Source organism: Monodelphis domestica, chromosome 2, assembly GCF_027887165.1.
Source record: "Monodelphis domestica isolate mMonDom1 chromosome 2, mMonDom1.pri, whole genome shotgun sequence".
Classification (NCBI taxonomy): Eukaryota; Metazoa; Chordata; class Mammalia; order Didelphimorphia; family Didelphidae; genus Monodelphis; species Monodelphis domestica.
The window spans coordinates 326903167-326917286 of record NC_077228.1 but is presented as its reverse complement, the minus strand read 5'-3'; the positions used below and the strand labels follow the sequence as shown (position 1 = coordinate 326917286).

The following is a 14120-nucleotide window of genomic DNA, read 5'->3' as shown; positions in this document are numbered from 1 at the left end:
TTCTTCATCATGTCAGGATACAAGTGGAACATGTAGGCTGCCCATACATTAACTCTTGCTAGTAGTAGTCTCTTGGTAACCGAGGATGACAATTGTCTTTGTGCTCTTTCATCTGTGATGTAGATGAGTGTGCACAAAAAACATTTGTGCGTTAAGGAGATTTAAATGGAAAAGTCTGCACAGAGACAGTCCCACTCTCTCGGCATTGGAAGCCTGGGTCCAGTGGCACGAAAAGACATTACACCTGGAGACTTCCTCAGCTGCATGGGATGGCCGTGTTGTCTTTTGTGCTCCAACACGCCCTTAGCACTCCACAGTGCTTTGCTGCGTCGCCATCTCAGCCGTTGAACCTTCTTATTGGTTTCTTCTGTCTGTTCTGCCGAAGCAGTCTTCACATGCTGGGTGAGCAAGGCCCTGGTTCACCAGGGGTCGACGACCCAATGGCTACACTCTCACAAGGTTTAGCCGGCCTGTTGAAGCTGTTGCCCCGGGTGTGGCCGCTGCCACATGCTAGCAGCTACTGGGAGCCACAAGTGAGAGCTGGGTGTCAGGTGAGGGTCAGAGGTTGGAGAGCTGCCCTAGGAGGGCATGACAAGCCCTCCATACCAGAGATACTCCTCCTCCCTGAGCACCCCATACACCCCAATAACCCTTGCTATTATTATACTAATGGACCATTCTTTTTTAGTCATGAGTTTCTTTGCATCTCTCCTTTATACTGTTTTTCCTACTCAATTCCTTGTTTATATTTTGTTGCAGCCTGATCCCGCTTATCATGTGCCCCTTCATTGCCCTTCGGGTGATATTTAACTTCAGTTCATTGGCGATCGTGGCAACCATTCAACATCACTAGAAGAACATTGATATTTAAAAAGATAGTCTTGTTTCAAAGAGATTCTTGGGGTCATTAAAAGCACTTTATAGTTTCTCAATGAAAGTTTACCTCAGCTCGTTGTCCATTTTCATTGCCTTTGTAGTGTGTGCCCATATACACACAATGGATGAGCTCATTTAGTTGTTCATCTCTTGCACAGCATACTCTGGACACATTTTTCTTCTACATAGTTAGGGAGAGTTTCTTCTACATTAGGGAGAGTTGTCAGACTCCTTAAGTGATTATGTAACTTATTAGGATTTTGAAGCATTTTTTGCCCTCTCAAATCAAATACTTATATTTGTGGTTAATCTATCTGTTCTTTACATCTTTCAGACTTTTTTTGAGATGGTAATATGTAGTCTGCTATGGAATGTCCATTGCAAAAACCTTCATATTCCCTCTACCATATTTGCCAAGGACGCCCTTGTTGTGTATAGATTTTTCTCATAAAATTTTATATAGACATAAGCCAGGGGTTAATAATATTTTCTCAGTTACCTAATTTAGTTAATAATGAAGTTTAGGATTTTCCTTACACTTTCAGTATTTTTTTCTTTCCTTCAAACACCTGAAATTACTTCCTCACAATTCTCAGCTAGCCACAACCTTACAACTAACCTACTATAGGAACCTCTTTTGTTTATAGGACCTAGACTAGTTGTTTTTTCCATACCATTTCCTCAAGAAGTTTGTCTGGGGCTGTGAGGTTAGAATTTCAAATGTGCTATCTCATCTGTTCTTGGTGATGAAAAGAATCCCAAGAATCTTTACAACCTTTTTCTGTCTTTGGTGCCCTTCTAGTTTCATCCATAAATACACTTTGTTCTGAGATTTCTTTAAATATGTTTTCCCCATGCTGCTTCTTGATGTTTTATGAAAAGATTACATGTAGACACAATTTTTAATAACTTGAATAATCTTTTGTTAGTAGTCTAGAACCTTGCTGGTTGAGATGCAAACTCAAGTCCCCTTCAGGCTTGAATGAAGCACCTGAATAGGACCTTAGTAAAAGCTACAAATTATAGTATCTTTTAGTTCCTAAGGGTAAGAAGAGGTGCAGGGAAGGTAGCACTCAAGGGGAGGGATGGGAACAAGGGGATGAACCTTTCCTTATTTGAAATGCCAAAATCTGTGATTTCATTAATGTTGGGGATTCCATGAGGAAATTCCCTTTACAATGCAGGTTGGCACCTTTTCTGAAGCTTAGAGTTGTAGAGAGTTGCCTGGAACCTGAGAAGTTAGTGACTTGCTCAGAGTCACAGTTCTTTTATGTCAGACTGGAAACTTGAACATAGGTCTTAACTATGAGGCTGGCTCTATCCATTGCCACATTATTTTCTCATCTAATCACAGAATCAAGAGATTTGGAGCTGGGAAAGGATATTAGAGATCAGCTAATCTAACCCTCTCACTTTATAATTGAGGATATTAGGCCCAGAAAATTGAAATGACTTGCCTAAGGGTATACTGGCATTTTAATGAGAGCAGAGGTTATCGTGTTGCCATAGAATTCTGGTTGACTAATAATAAGAATAGTCAAGATATAGTATATTGGAAACTATCACTGGATTAGGAGTCTTTGCCTTTCCTTGTCCAATACCCTTATGTGTTTTGATACTTTTTTAAAATTATTTATTCTATGTAAAATGGAAATAATAAGTACCTTGTCTGTCTCCCAAGATTGCTATGAGGATCAAAGGAGATTTCATCATATATTTAAAAGTACTTTGGAAAATGTAACACATTTCATAAGTATAAGGTGGTATGATAATGACATTTTAGTAGCATGTACATGTACATCTTTCACACGTTCAGAATCATTCAGTTTCCCCATTGCCTACAAGGTAAAGACAAACTCTTTAGTTTAATAACCAAGGTCCTGTATAATCTGATTCCCAACTTTTCTCGACTAATTTCATACCACTTTCCTTTTTATTAATTTACCATGCCAGCCATATTTGTTTTATGATGTCTACCACCTCTTTTCCCTTTCTTCTACCCCCCACCCCAAACAGAAGGAAAAGAAACAAAAAAGAAATGTGAACACCTAATCAATCCAGTTCTTTTGCCTTTGAGAAAAAAATTTTGGGGGGTGGGTGATGTAAAAAAATAGACTCGAATACAGGACTACAATCCCCATGAGCCTTTGCTCCACTTCCCCAGAATGCCTTGTAATTTCACCTGGGCTGAGAAGGTATTTAAACTGATTCAAAGGCTTTTGAGGGGCTCTTGGCTCTTTCTGGGACTTCCGTTTTGGGGCAGACATCGCTCTTTCCATAATGTAGGTTATCTTGTCTAGGCCTCTGGCCTAGGCACGTGTTTTTTCTTATTCTGTATTTTCTTTAATCTTTAACTTTTAATAAACCTCTAAAAACAATATAATACTCCTTGCAGAGAGAAACTAATTTCTACCCGCCTCAGTCTACCCATCTCCCCTAAATTTTAACTGTTATAATGACAGGGGGTCAGGACCTCATGGGGTAGAAACTCCACTGATGTGGGTCAGTGAGTGATTCTGACTTGAGATATAATAATTTCGATGACCACGTTATTTCATATAATTTAAGTCCAACCACTAAATTTAACCTTTACAGTCCTTAATCTTAGTATTTGACAGTTTAAAAATACTTTTAAATGCTTTTAAGTCCTCCTTTCTCCAGAACTGCACATTCTATATTAATGTTACTATATAATTCCTCAGACTTTTTGTTTTTTTGTAAAGATTTTATTTTACCAATTACATGTAATAATTTTCCACATGTTTTCTGCAGTTATATGATCCAAATTATCTCCTCCCCACCCCATTCTTGGAGTGGCTGCCAAGGTCATACTTGAACCCAGGGCCTCCTGCCTCTAGGCCTAACTCCCTATCCTTTGAGCCACTTATCTGCTCCCAACAAATATTTATTAAATACCTACTCAAAAAAAAAAAGCAGTTGCTGTGAAACTATTAGCATCTCTAAGAGCCCAGAAAGCAGGAGTCAGAAAAAAACACCTGCCTCTGCTAAGTGAAGAGACATAATAGGGATACAGAGAAAGGCAAAAGAAAGCCCCTTCTCTCAAGGGACAGGCTAATGTGGAAAGCATCAAGCAAACAAATAGATATAAACAAGCTATCTGCTGGATGAATCAAATAAAGTATGTTACCTCAAAACAATAAAAACAAAATTAAATCTACCTAAATCTTGATGAGATTCAACTAGGATAAATTACCAAGTATTTCTGTAGATGAAACTGCCAGGACTATGATAAATTCAACACATTTTAAAGTATTTGCGGCTGTATTTACGGCTGTATTTACCTGTATTTAAAGCATTTGCCTGCTCAGTATTGTGTAACAGTTAAAATTTAGGGGAGACTGAGGCAGGTAGAAATTAGTTTCTCTCTGTAAGGAGTATTATATTTTTTAGAGGTTTATTAAGGATTAAAGAATATACAAGTAAGAAACATGTGCCTCGGCCAGAGGCCTAGACAAAATAACCTCACATCATGGAAGAGACACCTCTGCTCCAAAACGGAAGTCCAAAAGAGACCCAAAAACCTTTGCCACCAGCTTAAATCCTTCCTCGATCTCGGCCCACCTCAGAATTCCCGTGAGATTACAAAGCATTTTGGGGAAGTGGAGCAAAGGCTTGTGGGGATTGTAGTCCTATATTCGAGTCTATTATTTACATTCCTCTGTTTGATCCTCTGGGAAGAAGTCCTTTCCCAAAGGATCATAAAAACATAATCAATTTAAAGATTACAATAATTTGAGGATAAGAAAATAAAAAGAACAAAACCAATAATTACTGGACGCATTGACAGAAAGCCAGTTAGGGGGCAGTCCCCTTTGGCATAAATGTTTACATACAGATAAATGTTCAATCAACCATACCCAAAGTTCAATTTTGTGCAACTTGTGGTCTGGAGGCTTCTTCATGATGGCTTCTCCAACAGTTCAGTTCTGGATTCAGAGAGGTAGCATCTTCTTTACCTAAAATTCTTCTCAAAAGGAATTAAACTTTGCAATTTAAATAATAATATTTTTTACATTCCCCCCGTTAAGAGGGTGATTAAAAAAAAGGATCACTTAGGGATGCATGGCTGAGGTATGAGGTATATGAATCAATTGGCAAGAGATATTAAAAGGATATCAGAAAAATCCAAAAAGAAGAAACATTTCTGGATGAAAATATAGACTATCAAAGTCTTATGTGTAAAAATTCCAAGTAAAGAAAAATAAATCTATAACAGGTCCTTCAATCAGGGCCCAATTAAAATGATCTAAGCAATGATGCATTTACCCAGTCAGTAGCCAGGACTACAGAAAGGTACCACATTATGGAAGGCAGAAAAGGGGACCAGATTATAGGAGCCAAGTAGGAGCCAAGTTTTGGGGATACTCTGTATCTTCAGAGTGAGTGTGGACACAAGGAAAACCTATGTCGTAACAACATGTTAAACACAGTAACCTTGAGTCTTCACACTAGGTTCAAGACCTTTGTATTGGCCTGGAAGTGCATCAATCCATCCTGGATTGGCTTTTCTTTGGCTCTGTGCAATGGCTCTCGTGTGTATATCTTGTCCTGGAATCAGACAGAATCATTAAGCAAAGTCCCATAATTTATTTAAATAATTAGTGGCATCATTTTTATACTCACAAGCATTTTAAGGGCATGCATTGACAAATGTATCTTAAACTTGTATTACTGAAAGGTCAAAAGGTTAAAGAAAATCTTAATGCTGGTGACATGTGCTTCAAATATAAAAAAGGGAGAAAAAAAAAACAAATAGTATATTGCACATGCAAGAAAAATATAATAAAAGTCTTTTAAAAATTCCAAAATATAGCTTACAATGATTACATTGACATACTGTGTCAGCTAAGAAAATAAAGATTACAAGGCTTTCTCACCAAAAATGAGATCCATTTCCTCTTTGTATCTGTATTTGTATTAATAACAGATTCTAATTACACAGTGGAGAATAAACACATCTGGCCACTTGTATTAGACCATTGCTGATATTGATAATCAAAGGGTCACCAGATAAATTTCTCTGTTGTGATATCATTCATGGGATTTTGTATAATTTAGGTATATGTATGGTAGATACTTTGGTAAAAGAAGGCCCTTAAGATGGTGGCACACAATGGAAAGAGTGTTAGACCTAAAATTAGAAGGATCTAGGATCAAATCTGGCCCCAGATACAAACACTTCCTAGCTGTGTGACCTTGGACAAGTCACTTAACCCTGATTGCTTAGCCCTTGCCCTTTTTATGTTTTAGAATTGATACTAAGATAGAAGGTATGGTTTTTTTTTTTAATGGTGGCATAGTTGATAGAGCACTGGACCTGGAGTCAAGAAGACCAGAGTTCAAATCTAGCTTGACACTTATTAGATGTGTGACCTTGTGTTAACCCATTTCTGCTTCAGTTTCCTTGACTGGAAATAGGGATAAAACAGCATCTATTTCATAGGTTTGTTGTGAGACTCAAATGATCCTTTTTAAAGCACAATGCCTAACATGTAGTAGGTGCTTATTAAATGCTAGTTCCCTTCCTATTTAAGGTGGTGATTTGCTTTACTTTCTTTCCTATAGATATCTACTGAATTTATCCCTTAACATCTTCATAATTTTGTTACCTCTGGCATGGAAATTCACAACAACTGGTTTTCCTTTTTGTGTTCTTTTTAATGCCATTTCTGTCTCTTCTATAAGTTCATCTGGAACTATGATTTTAGAGTCCAAGTGATTACTCAGCTTATTTTAATGGTTTAAAAAAAAGTTTATGGTCTAAAAATCTTTGCAGATTGTCTCTTCCATTTTTTATCAACTTTCCCATTAAACACATATTGAATCTCCTTTGAATGACTGCTTATTTGGGTCTTTTGCAAGCTTTTGTTTAGATTGGTTTTGGCCATCACTGCATCTTTGTTATATGAAGTTTTGGGTTTTTTTGGAACCCTTACCTTCCATATTGTAATATTGTGTATTGGTTCCAAGACAGAAGAGTGGTAAGGGCGAGGTAGTGGGGGTTATAGGTGACTTGCCTAGGGTCACATAACTAGGAAGAATCTAAGACTAGATTTGAACCCAGGACCTTCCATCTCTGGGCCTGACACTCAATCCACCAAACCACCTAATTGCCCCTACTTCATAATTTTCTATCAACGTTCTCCCTCAAATTTTACAATTAAATTTATATTCTAAACCATTGTTGTACTTATTTGCCATATTCCATCTTACTGAGTAAGTCAGATGTGTACTGATGAATTTGATTTTTAAGCCTTTTTGATGTCCTTGTTATGATTGTTGGTTTTATATTAGTTAAACTTTTTAGGAAATTATCATGCACATTATGTCATTTCTTCCATTGATATTATATAACTGGGGAAAAATGACCTAGTCATATAACAAGAATTAGAGTTAGTAGATGGATAATGGGGGTACTGTGATAGTGACCATGTTAAAAAAAAGTTTTGGTAACTATTTCAATATATGTAATTTGTTGTCATATGTATTGAATATTATGCATTAAAAAACATCCAGAGAAGAAATCCACAGACCACCAGATTACCAAAAAAGACCATTAAAAATAGTTAAGAATACCTTATTGAGAGTAAGGCCTTTTGTTAGTAGATCATCTGTATGAAGAAGAAGAACATCGGTAAATGCCAACTACAAATTTACTTATTTTAAACAGAAAGGCAGTAACAAACGTTATTTTATGGGTAATTTGGTTATCTTAGCTTGAAGTGCTCATGATAAGCATGGGCCTCTTTTTACCTTTATAATTTTATTTCACCCCCTTTTTGCATTCTTTGATTTAGCCACATTGGACTAGTCACTGTTCTATAAGCACTACCTATACTCTCATCTCCCACATTAATGACTTTGTACTAGTTCTACCCTGTACCCAGAATGCACTTCCTCCTCACTACTACTGTATCTTGGAATCTGGTTTCCTTCAAGACTCATCTTAAGCACCAAACTCCTCCTTGGAAGGCCTTCCTGTTCCTCATCAGCTGTATAACCATACTCTCTTGTATTCAACCTCGTATTCATTTTGTACACATTCTTTGTATACAGGTTTTATCTCTCTTTAAAATGTCAAATTCTTGAGGGCAAGAAATTATTTTACTTTGTCTTTGTATCTCTAGTACTTAGCATGGTGCCTGGTATACAGTATGCATTTAATAAATGTTTGTTGATTAATAAACATTTGCAAGAATACTAATAGGAAAGTAATGGCAATTTATATATTAACATACATTACAGACAACAATGAGAAGATAGAGAAATTCTAAGAAGTTCTATAAGGGGCTTTATGAGATTCTAGAATGTGACATTACACATAGGAGAGGTCAGTGAAAATTATGTTTGGAAACAGAGTAAAATTAAGTAACAAATGAGACATCACTTAATTTACCAACTAGCATTTATTAGGCTATTATTGTTAATATACTATTTATTAGGCTACATTTACTCTGTGTGGGAATCTGGTAAACAATGGAAATACAAAGAAAAAAGATAGTCTCTACCCTATGGTAGAATAGATTGCTGAACCTGAAGTCAGGAAGATCTAAGTGTGAATGTGCCTCAGATACTTTACTGGATGTGTGACCTTGAATAAGTTATTTAATCACTGGCAGTTTCAGTTTTCTGTAAAATGGTGATAACATCTACTTCATAAGGTACATTGTAAGGATCAAGTGAGTTTTGCAAATCTTTATGTGCAATATAAGTACTATTATTATTTTATTATCCTCCCAAATTTAAATTCTGTTGACAGAAATATGTCCACATAAAAATAAATTCATTGTAATTGTAAGGAAATACTAGCAGGCAGGGGAATTAGAAAAGAACTTGAGTTGGCATTTGAGTTAAATTGTGAAGCAAGCTAGGGACATTGAAAGGATTCTGAAGGAAGTATACAGATGCTGCTGAGGGACAGAGGAAAGGCATGAGAGATGGAATGCTGAGTTGGAAGAATAGCAGGTAGTCCACTTTGCTTGGAGCATAGAGTGCTTGAAGGAGAATAATGCATAATAAGCCCAGAAAGGTAGGCTGGAGCTACACTGTGAAGGGCTTAGAATTCCAAACAGTGGTTATATATATAAGAAAAAGAGAGAGAGAATAGCTTTTGAAAGGAGTAACTTCTGCTGGATACAAAAAGTCTTAATATTATATAATAAGGGATTTATCACCCTTCATGTATTTTTTAATAATTCAGACATCTTATTTTACATCTTGTGTTTTCTATAAGTATAAACTTATATATCTTTTCTATAAATATGATTTCACTAGAGAAATTGTGATGTAGTTTTTATACAAAGGGCTATCTGTGTAACAACAGAAGTTAGAATGTGCAGTGTTTAGATTTTTTCCAATTTATTATTATTTTGTTACTTTTTTTTCTATTGTTACTCTCTACAAGAGATGATGTTAAAAATAAATTTTCTCGATCTTTAAGTTGCCTGGTGTAGACTAATTTCCTTTTTTGTAATAAGCTCTTTTAGCAGCATTTAGCAACTTTTTAGCAGGTTTTCCTGACTAAATAATGATTACTATTATTTTTTTCTTACAGATTGACTATACCGGAACAGATGTTAATGATTCCTGCAATAAGTGTTTGTCCTGGAATGACACAAAACCCTGCATTTGTGAGATAAACTTCACATTGGAACAGCCATTTGAGGTCTGTATTTCAAAGGAGTTTTATTAGAAAAAGAGTTTAAATTTATAGTCTTATAAGATATGAAAATAATTTTATATTACAGCAATTTTTCCCTAAAGAAAAAGCATATCATCTTTTTATTTTTGTAGGAAACTAAAGATATTGTAAGTAGACCATATATTTTGCTTTTTTGCTTAGTTCTTTGTACATTTTAGTAATCGATGGATATCAGTAGATAAGATATACTAATCAGCAGTGAAATAATGCATTCAAATCCTTTTTTCTAAATAATAAAATTATTATATTTTTATATTATTTTATCTGAAATGTTGGTGAAAAGCAGTTTATTTAGACTCTCCTATGCAAATCTCTTGTACTCAAAGCTACATAAGCAATAATTTCTACTTGATTTCTCATTCATAGTTCCTGTATTTCCATCCTAAAAAATCCATTCCATTTCTAACCTAAAAAAATGTAATATCAAAGCAAATTTTATGTTAGAAAACAGACTACTGTCTTTATATTACTTTTATTTTTTATTATTTTTAGATATAAATCATAATAAAGAAACACTTAAATATTTATCATCTCATATACTTTTAATTAGCAGTTGCTGCTTGTTCTGTTTTCTCCTCTGCTTTTCCACTTCACATCCATTTCTTCTGATTAAGGGGTTAACATCAAAACATAGTCTTCTTTGCCACTTGAGTGTAAAGGTTTAGAATTTCCTGTAGGATTAAAGAGCCAATATTACCAATTCTGTCTGCCTAGTCACTCGAAAATAGAACTGTGTAACTTTATTCAATCTTAGTGGGTTAAATTACATTCATAGTTTCACGTATGTATTTTCTGAAGGTATTTTCTTGATTCCTTTTATTTAGAAATGAGTCATTTTTCTATCCCTTAGAATTCTGATCTGCCACCTTGTGGCTATTTATGTTATTCTACCACAGTGAGGGATGGATAATACTAACATCTGAAGAAAAGTATAAACCTATAAAAGCTTTTACTCTTAGCAACATTGATAATATATAAACTTAACTTATTTAAAAATGTCAGTTTTTTAAAATGGTAGAGACATTATTAAGAATTTTACATTCTTACTGTTGTTAGAACAGCAAATCTATTAAGATGAAAGGGGATGGAATAAATTTTGAGGCTTTGGTTTCCTATTCCTCCCCATTCAAAATGCTTATTTCAGAACTTCTCTTCTGCAAAGGTGATCATCCACAGATTTATTCTTGTGGGTTCTGTGTTGTGTCACAAGCCTAAGCAGACTTTGTGAATTGGACTAAAGTACTGTCAGGTCACCAAAACAATGCAAGTAAGTTACTTTGTTTCAGTATTCATTGGAAGGTGCTTCATTTTTTCTTTTACTGGATTGAATTTACAGTTCTGATTCTAAAAGTGAATTATTTTTAAAAGTCTCATCACAGTTCATCAATATTTCTGTGATGAAATTTCACTGTATAAATTATGAGAGTTTCTTTAAACAGTTTCTTTCTCCAGAAAGTCAAGGTTTGTATAATTTGACAGCTTAAAGTAGGAAACTAAACTTTTTTTTTTTAACCTTTCCCTTCTGTCTTAGAATTAATACTAAGTATTGGTTCCAAGGCAGAAGAGTGATAGGGCCTAGGCAGTAGTGGTGAAGTGACTTGCCCAAGGTCACATAGCCAGGAAGTGTCTGTGGCTAGATTTGAACCCAGGACTTCTTGTCTTTAAGCCTGACTCTCATTTAACTGAGCCACCTAGCTGCCCCCTAAATATCTTTTTTCACATAGAAAAATGTTAGAGAACATGCAGCCAGAACTTTAGATAATGTAGTAGGAAATAGAAAAGAGAAAAAGGTTTAGTGTTTTGGTAAACATCTGTTCTTTTAATAGAGATTCTGGACAGTGCTTTAATAATTAAATTAATTTTATTTCAAAGTTGGCTTTATTGAATATGTTAAGATATTTTATTTTGCTGATTATTGAAGCATAACATTACTTTGTATACATAAAAATACTTTAGGAAATTATCTGATATATCTTACACATAGATATGGAGAGGAACAATAATTGGACTGATAATGAAAATTTCTTTTAAAAATTTCTAAGGTTTTGAAGAATGAAAGACTTAGCGGCAGGTATTGAAGAATACAGTAAAACTTTTTATTTTGGCCAGTTGGGGAGAATACCTAGTTGAAATGAGAAAAAAGCAGGAACTACAATATATTTAAGATATAATTTAAAAGTTTGATTCTGGTGCCTCATGGCAAGGATATGATTTTGGGTCAACAGAGAATCTGTTGGTAGAACATAAGCTCTGGAAGGTTCTGCCATCCTGGGAAGGCTTTTGAATGTACTTCTAGGGACAGATTGTATTTGCTTTCTGAGAAAGGGTCTGACTAGGTACAGCAAATTTCAATATCATTAGGTCAGCCACTTAATGAATTTTTAGTTGTGGCTAATCATGAAACAAAAATACAAAATGATCTTTATCCTGTAGCCTCCTTTCACTTGTACACAAACAGTATTAGAATAATGGATAAGGAGGCAATGAGTGCTGTGTCATATATTTTGTAGAGCAAAGATTTCAGACATGTGGCCCATGGGCCATATGTAGCCCATTACACTTCCAGGTGCAGTCCAAACCATATTAAAGTATAATTGGGAAATATTTAGAAAAAATTAAATACAATAAAACATAGATAATGTTATTATGTGGTTCTCTAGGTCAATATGTGACCTGTGGGGGGTCTTTATGTATTGGTTAGTAGCCCTTGTTTTTATTTGAGTTTAGGACCACTGTTGTAGACCATCTATAATATAACTTTGTTAGAATGCAAATTGTGAGATTTCTTATTCATTGACCATAGAGTAGATATGCTCTTTTAAGAATTGAATTATATTGAGCTTGACATTCTAGCTACATCTGAAATCCAAAGACAAAAGAAAAATTCAGGCCTATGAAAGCATGGCTCACAGGTTTTCTTTGAAGAGGGCAATAAAGGATTTGATAGAGTTGGTTTATTGTACAACCAAATACATCATTTCATGGGCCATTTAGTCATTTCATGTTGCACTGCTCATAATGAACATTTTTGTTTGTTTGTTTTAAATTTTTGTTGGATTTCCCCTGTTTTTATTCCACCTTCATTCCCAAATGTATTCTTCCTCTTCTCCTAGAGAGCAAGTCATTTCTGAAAATAAAGAGTAAAAAAGAGAGAGGGGGAAAGCAACTGAACAAAACTAACAAATACATCAAGTAGGTGTAACCATACATGTAATATCACACAGCCTTAGTGTCTAATGTATGTACAAAAAAGGAGACTTGTATATTTTCTCATCTTTGAGGCCAAGCTTGGTCATTATAATTATACAATATTTAATTTTAGACTGAACATTGTTAAATATTTCCATTATTGCCATCCTTGTATATGTTGTTTTCCTGGTTCTGCTAAGTTTACTCTCTATCAGTTCATATAAATCTTCCCATGATTCTCCAAATTCTTCATATTCATCTTTTGTTAAGGCACAGCACTATTTCATTACATTGATGAACTACAATTTGTTTAGCCATTCTTCACTTGATAGACATTGACTTTGTTGCAAAAGAAGGATTTTTTTTTTGCACATTGCCATGAAAATAGTTGCTGCTCATGTCCTATCTTTTTCAGAGACTGAGGCAGAGAAAATTATGAGGAATTCTAACCAGTGATTTAAACACTAAAATAGACATAAGGTAATATAGCTAAAATATGTTGGAAATTGGAAATGAAAGGCTACAGGTTTTTTTTTTTAGACTATATAGAAAACTCATATCAAGCTATGGCACACAAGTAAAATAATTCTAACATGACCAATTTAAAGAAACTTTTGATGCTAAAATATGGGTTATGACACAGGAATGGACTTTGACACACATTAAAATAATTTCCTAAAAAAGTTGAATTGATGTAAGTAAATTGTCATGAAAAATTGTCTCAACTAATAAATATTTGATGTCTTTGCTAACCAGAGAGATATGGCAGCCAAGATCATCCCTTGTTTAAATTATGATTTTGTTTCTAAAAGCAAATAGTTGAAAATTTTGAGCAACATTGCTTTCAAAAACAATGATAGGGGTCAGCTGGGTAGCTCAGTGGATTGAGAGTCAGTCCTAGAGACAGGAGGTCCTAGGTTCAAATCTGGCCTCAGCCACTTCCCAGCTGTGTGACCCTGGGCAAGTCACTTGACCCCCATTGCCTAGCCCTTACCACTCTTCTGCCTTGGAGGCAATTTGCAATACACAGTATTGACTCCAAGATGGAAGGTAAGGGTTTAAAAAAAAAAACCAATGATAAACAATAGTGGGAAAATCAAGTTTGAGGAAAGCTTGGCAAAAACCCCTCAAATAAAAATAGTCCAAGGATATTTGAAGATGAAATTGGAAGAATGACAAATAGGTCAAAAATGTTTAAGATCTGTATAGATTTTTATAACAAATTCTTTTAACTAGCAAAAATAATGGAAAACACATGAACTATAATGTCACATTCTTGATGTGCTATATCAAGAAATAAAAGACACGAAAGAAAACAAAAGATGTGAAGATA

General features: G+C 34.8%; 1 protein-coding gene across 1 annotated transcript in view; it reads left to right on the top strand.

Annotated features, from left to right (window-relative positions):
• TMEM30A (transmembrane protein 30A) overlaps nucleotides 1–14120 on the top strand; it is a 51489-nt gene that overhangs the window by 11762 nt on the left and 25607 nt on the right. Inside the window, exon 2 of the mRNA XM_001373889.3 lies at nucleotides 9452–9562. Coding sequence (XP_001373926.1) covers nucleotides 9452–9562 — 111 coding nt within the window. The remainder of the gene's footprint in view (nucleotides 1–9451; nucleotides 9563–14120) is intronic.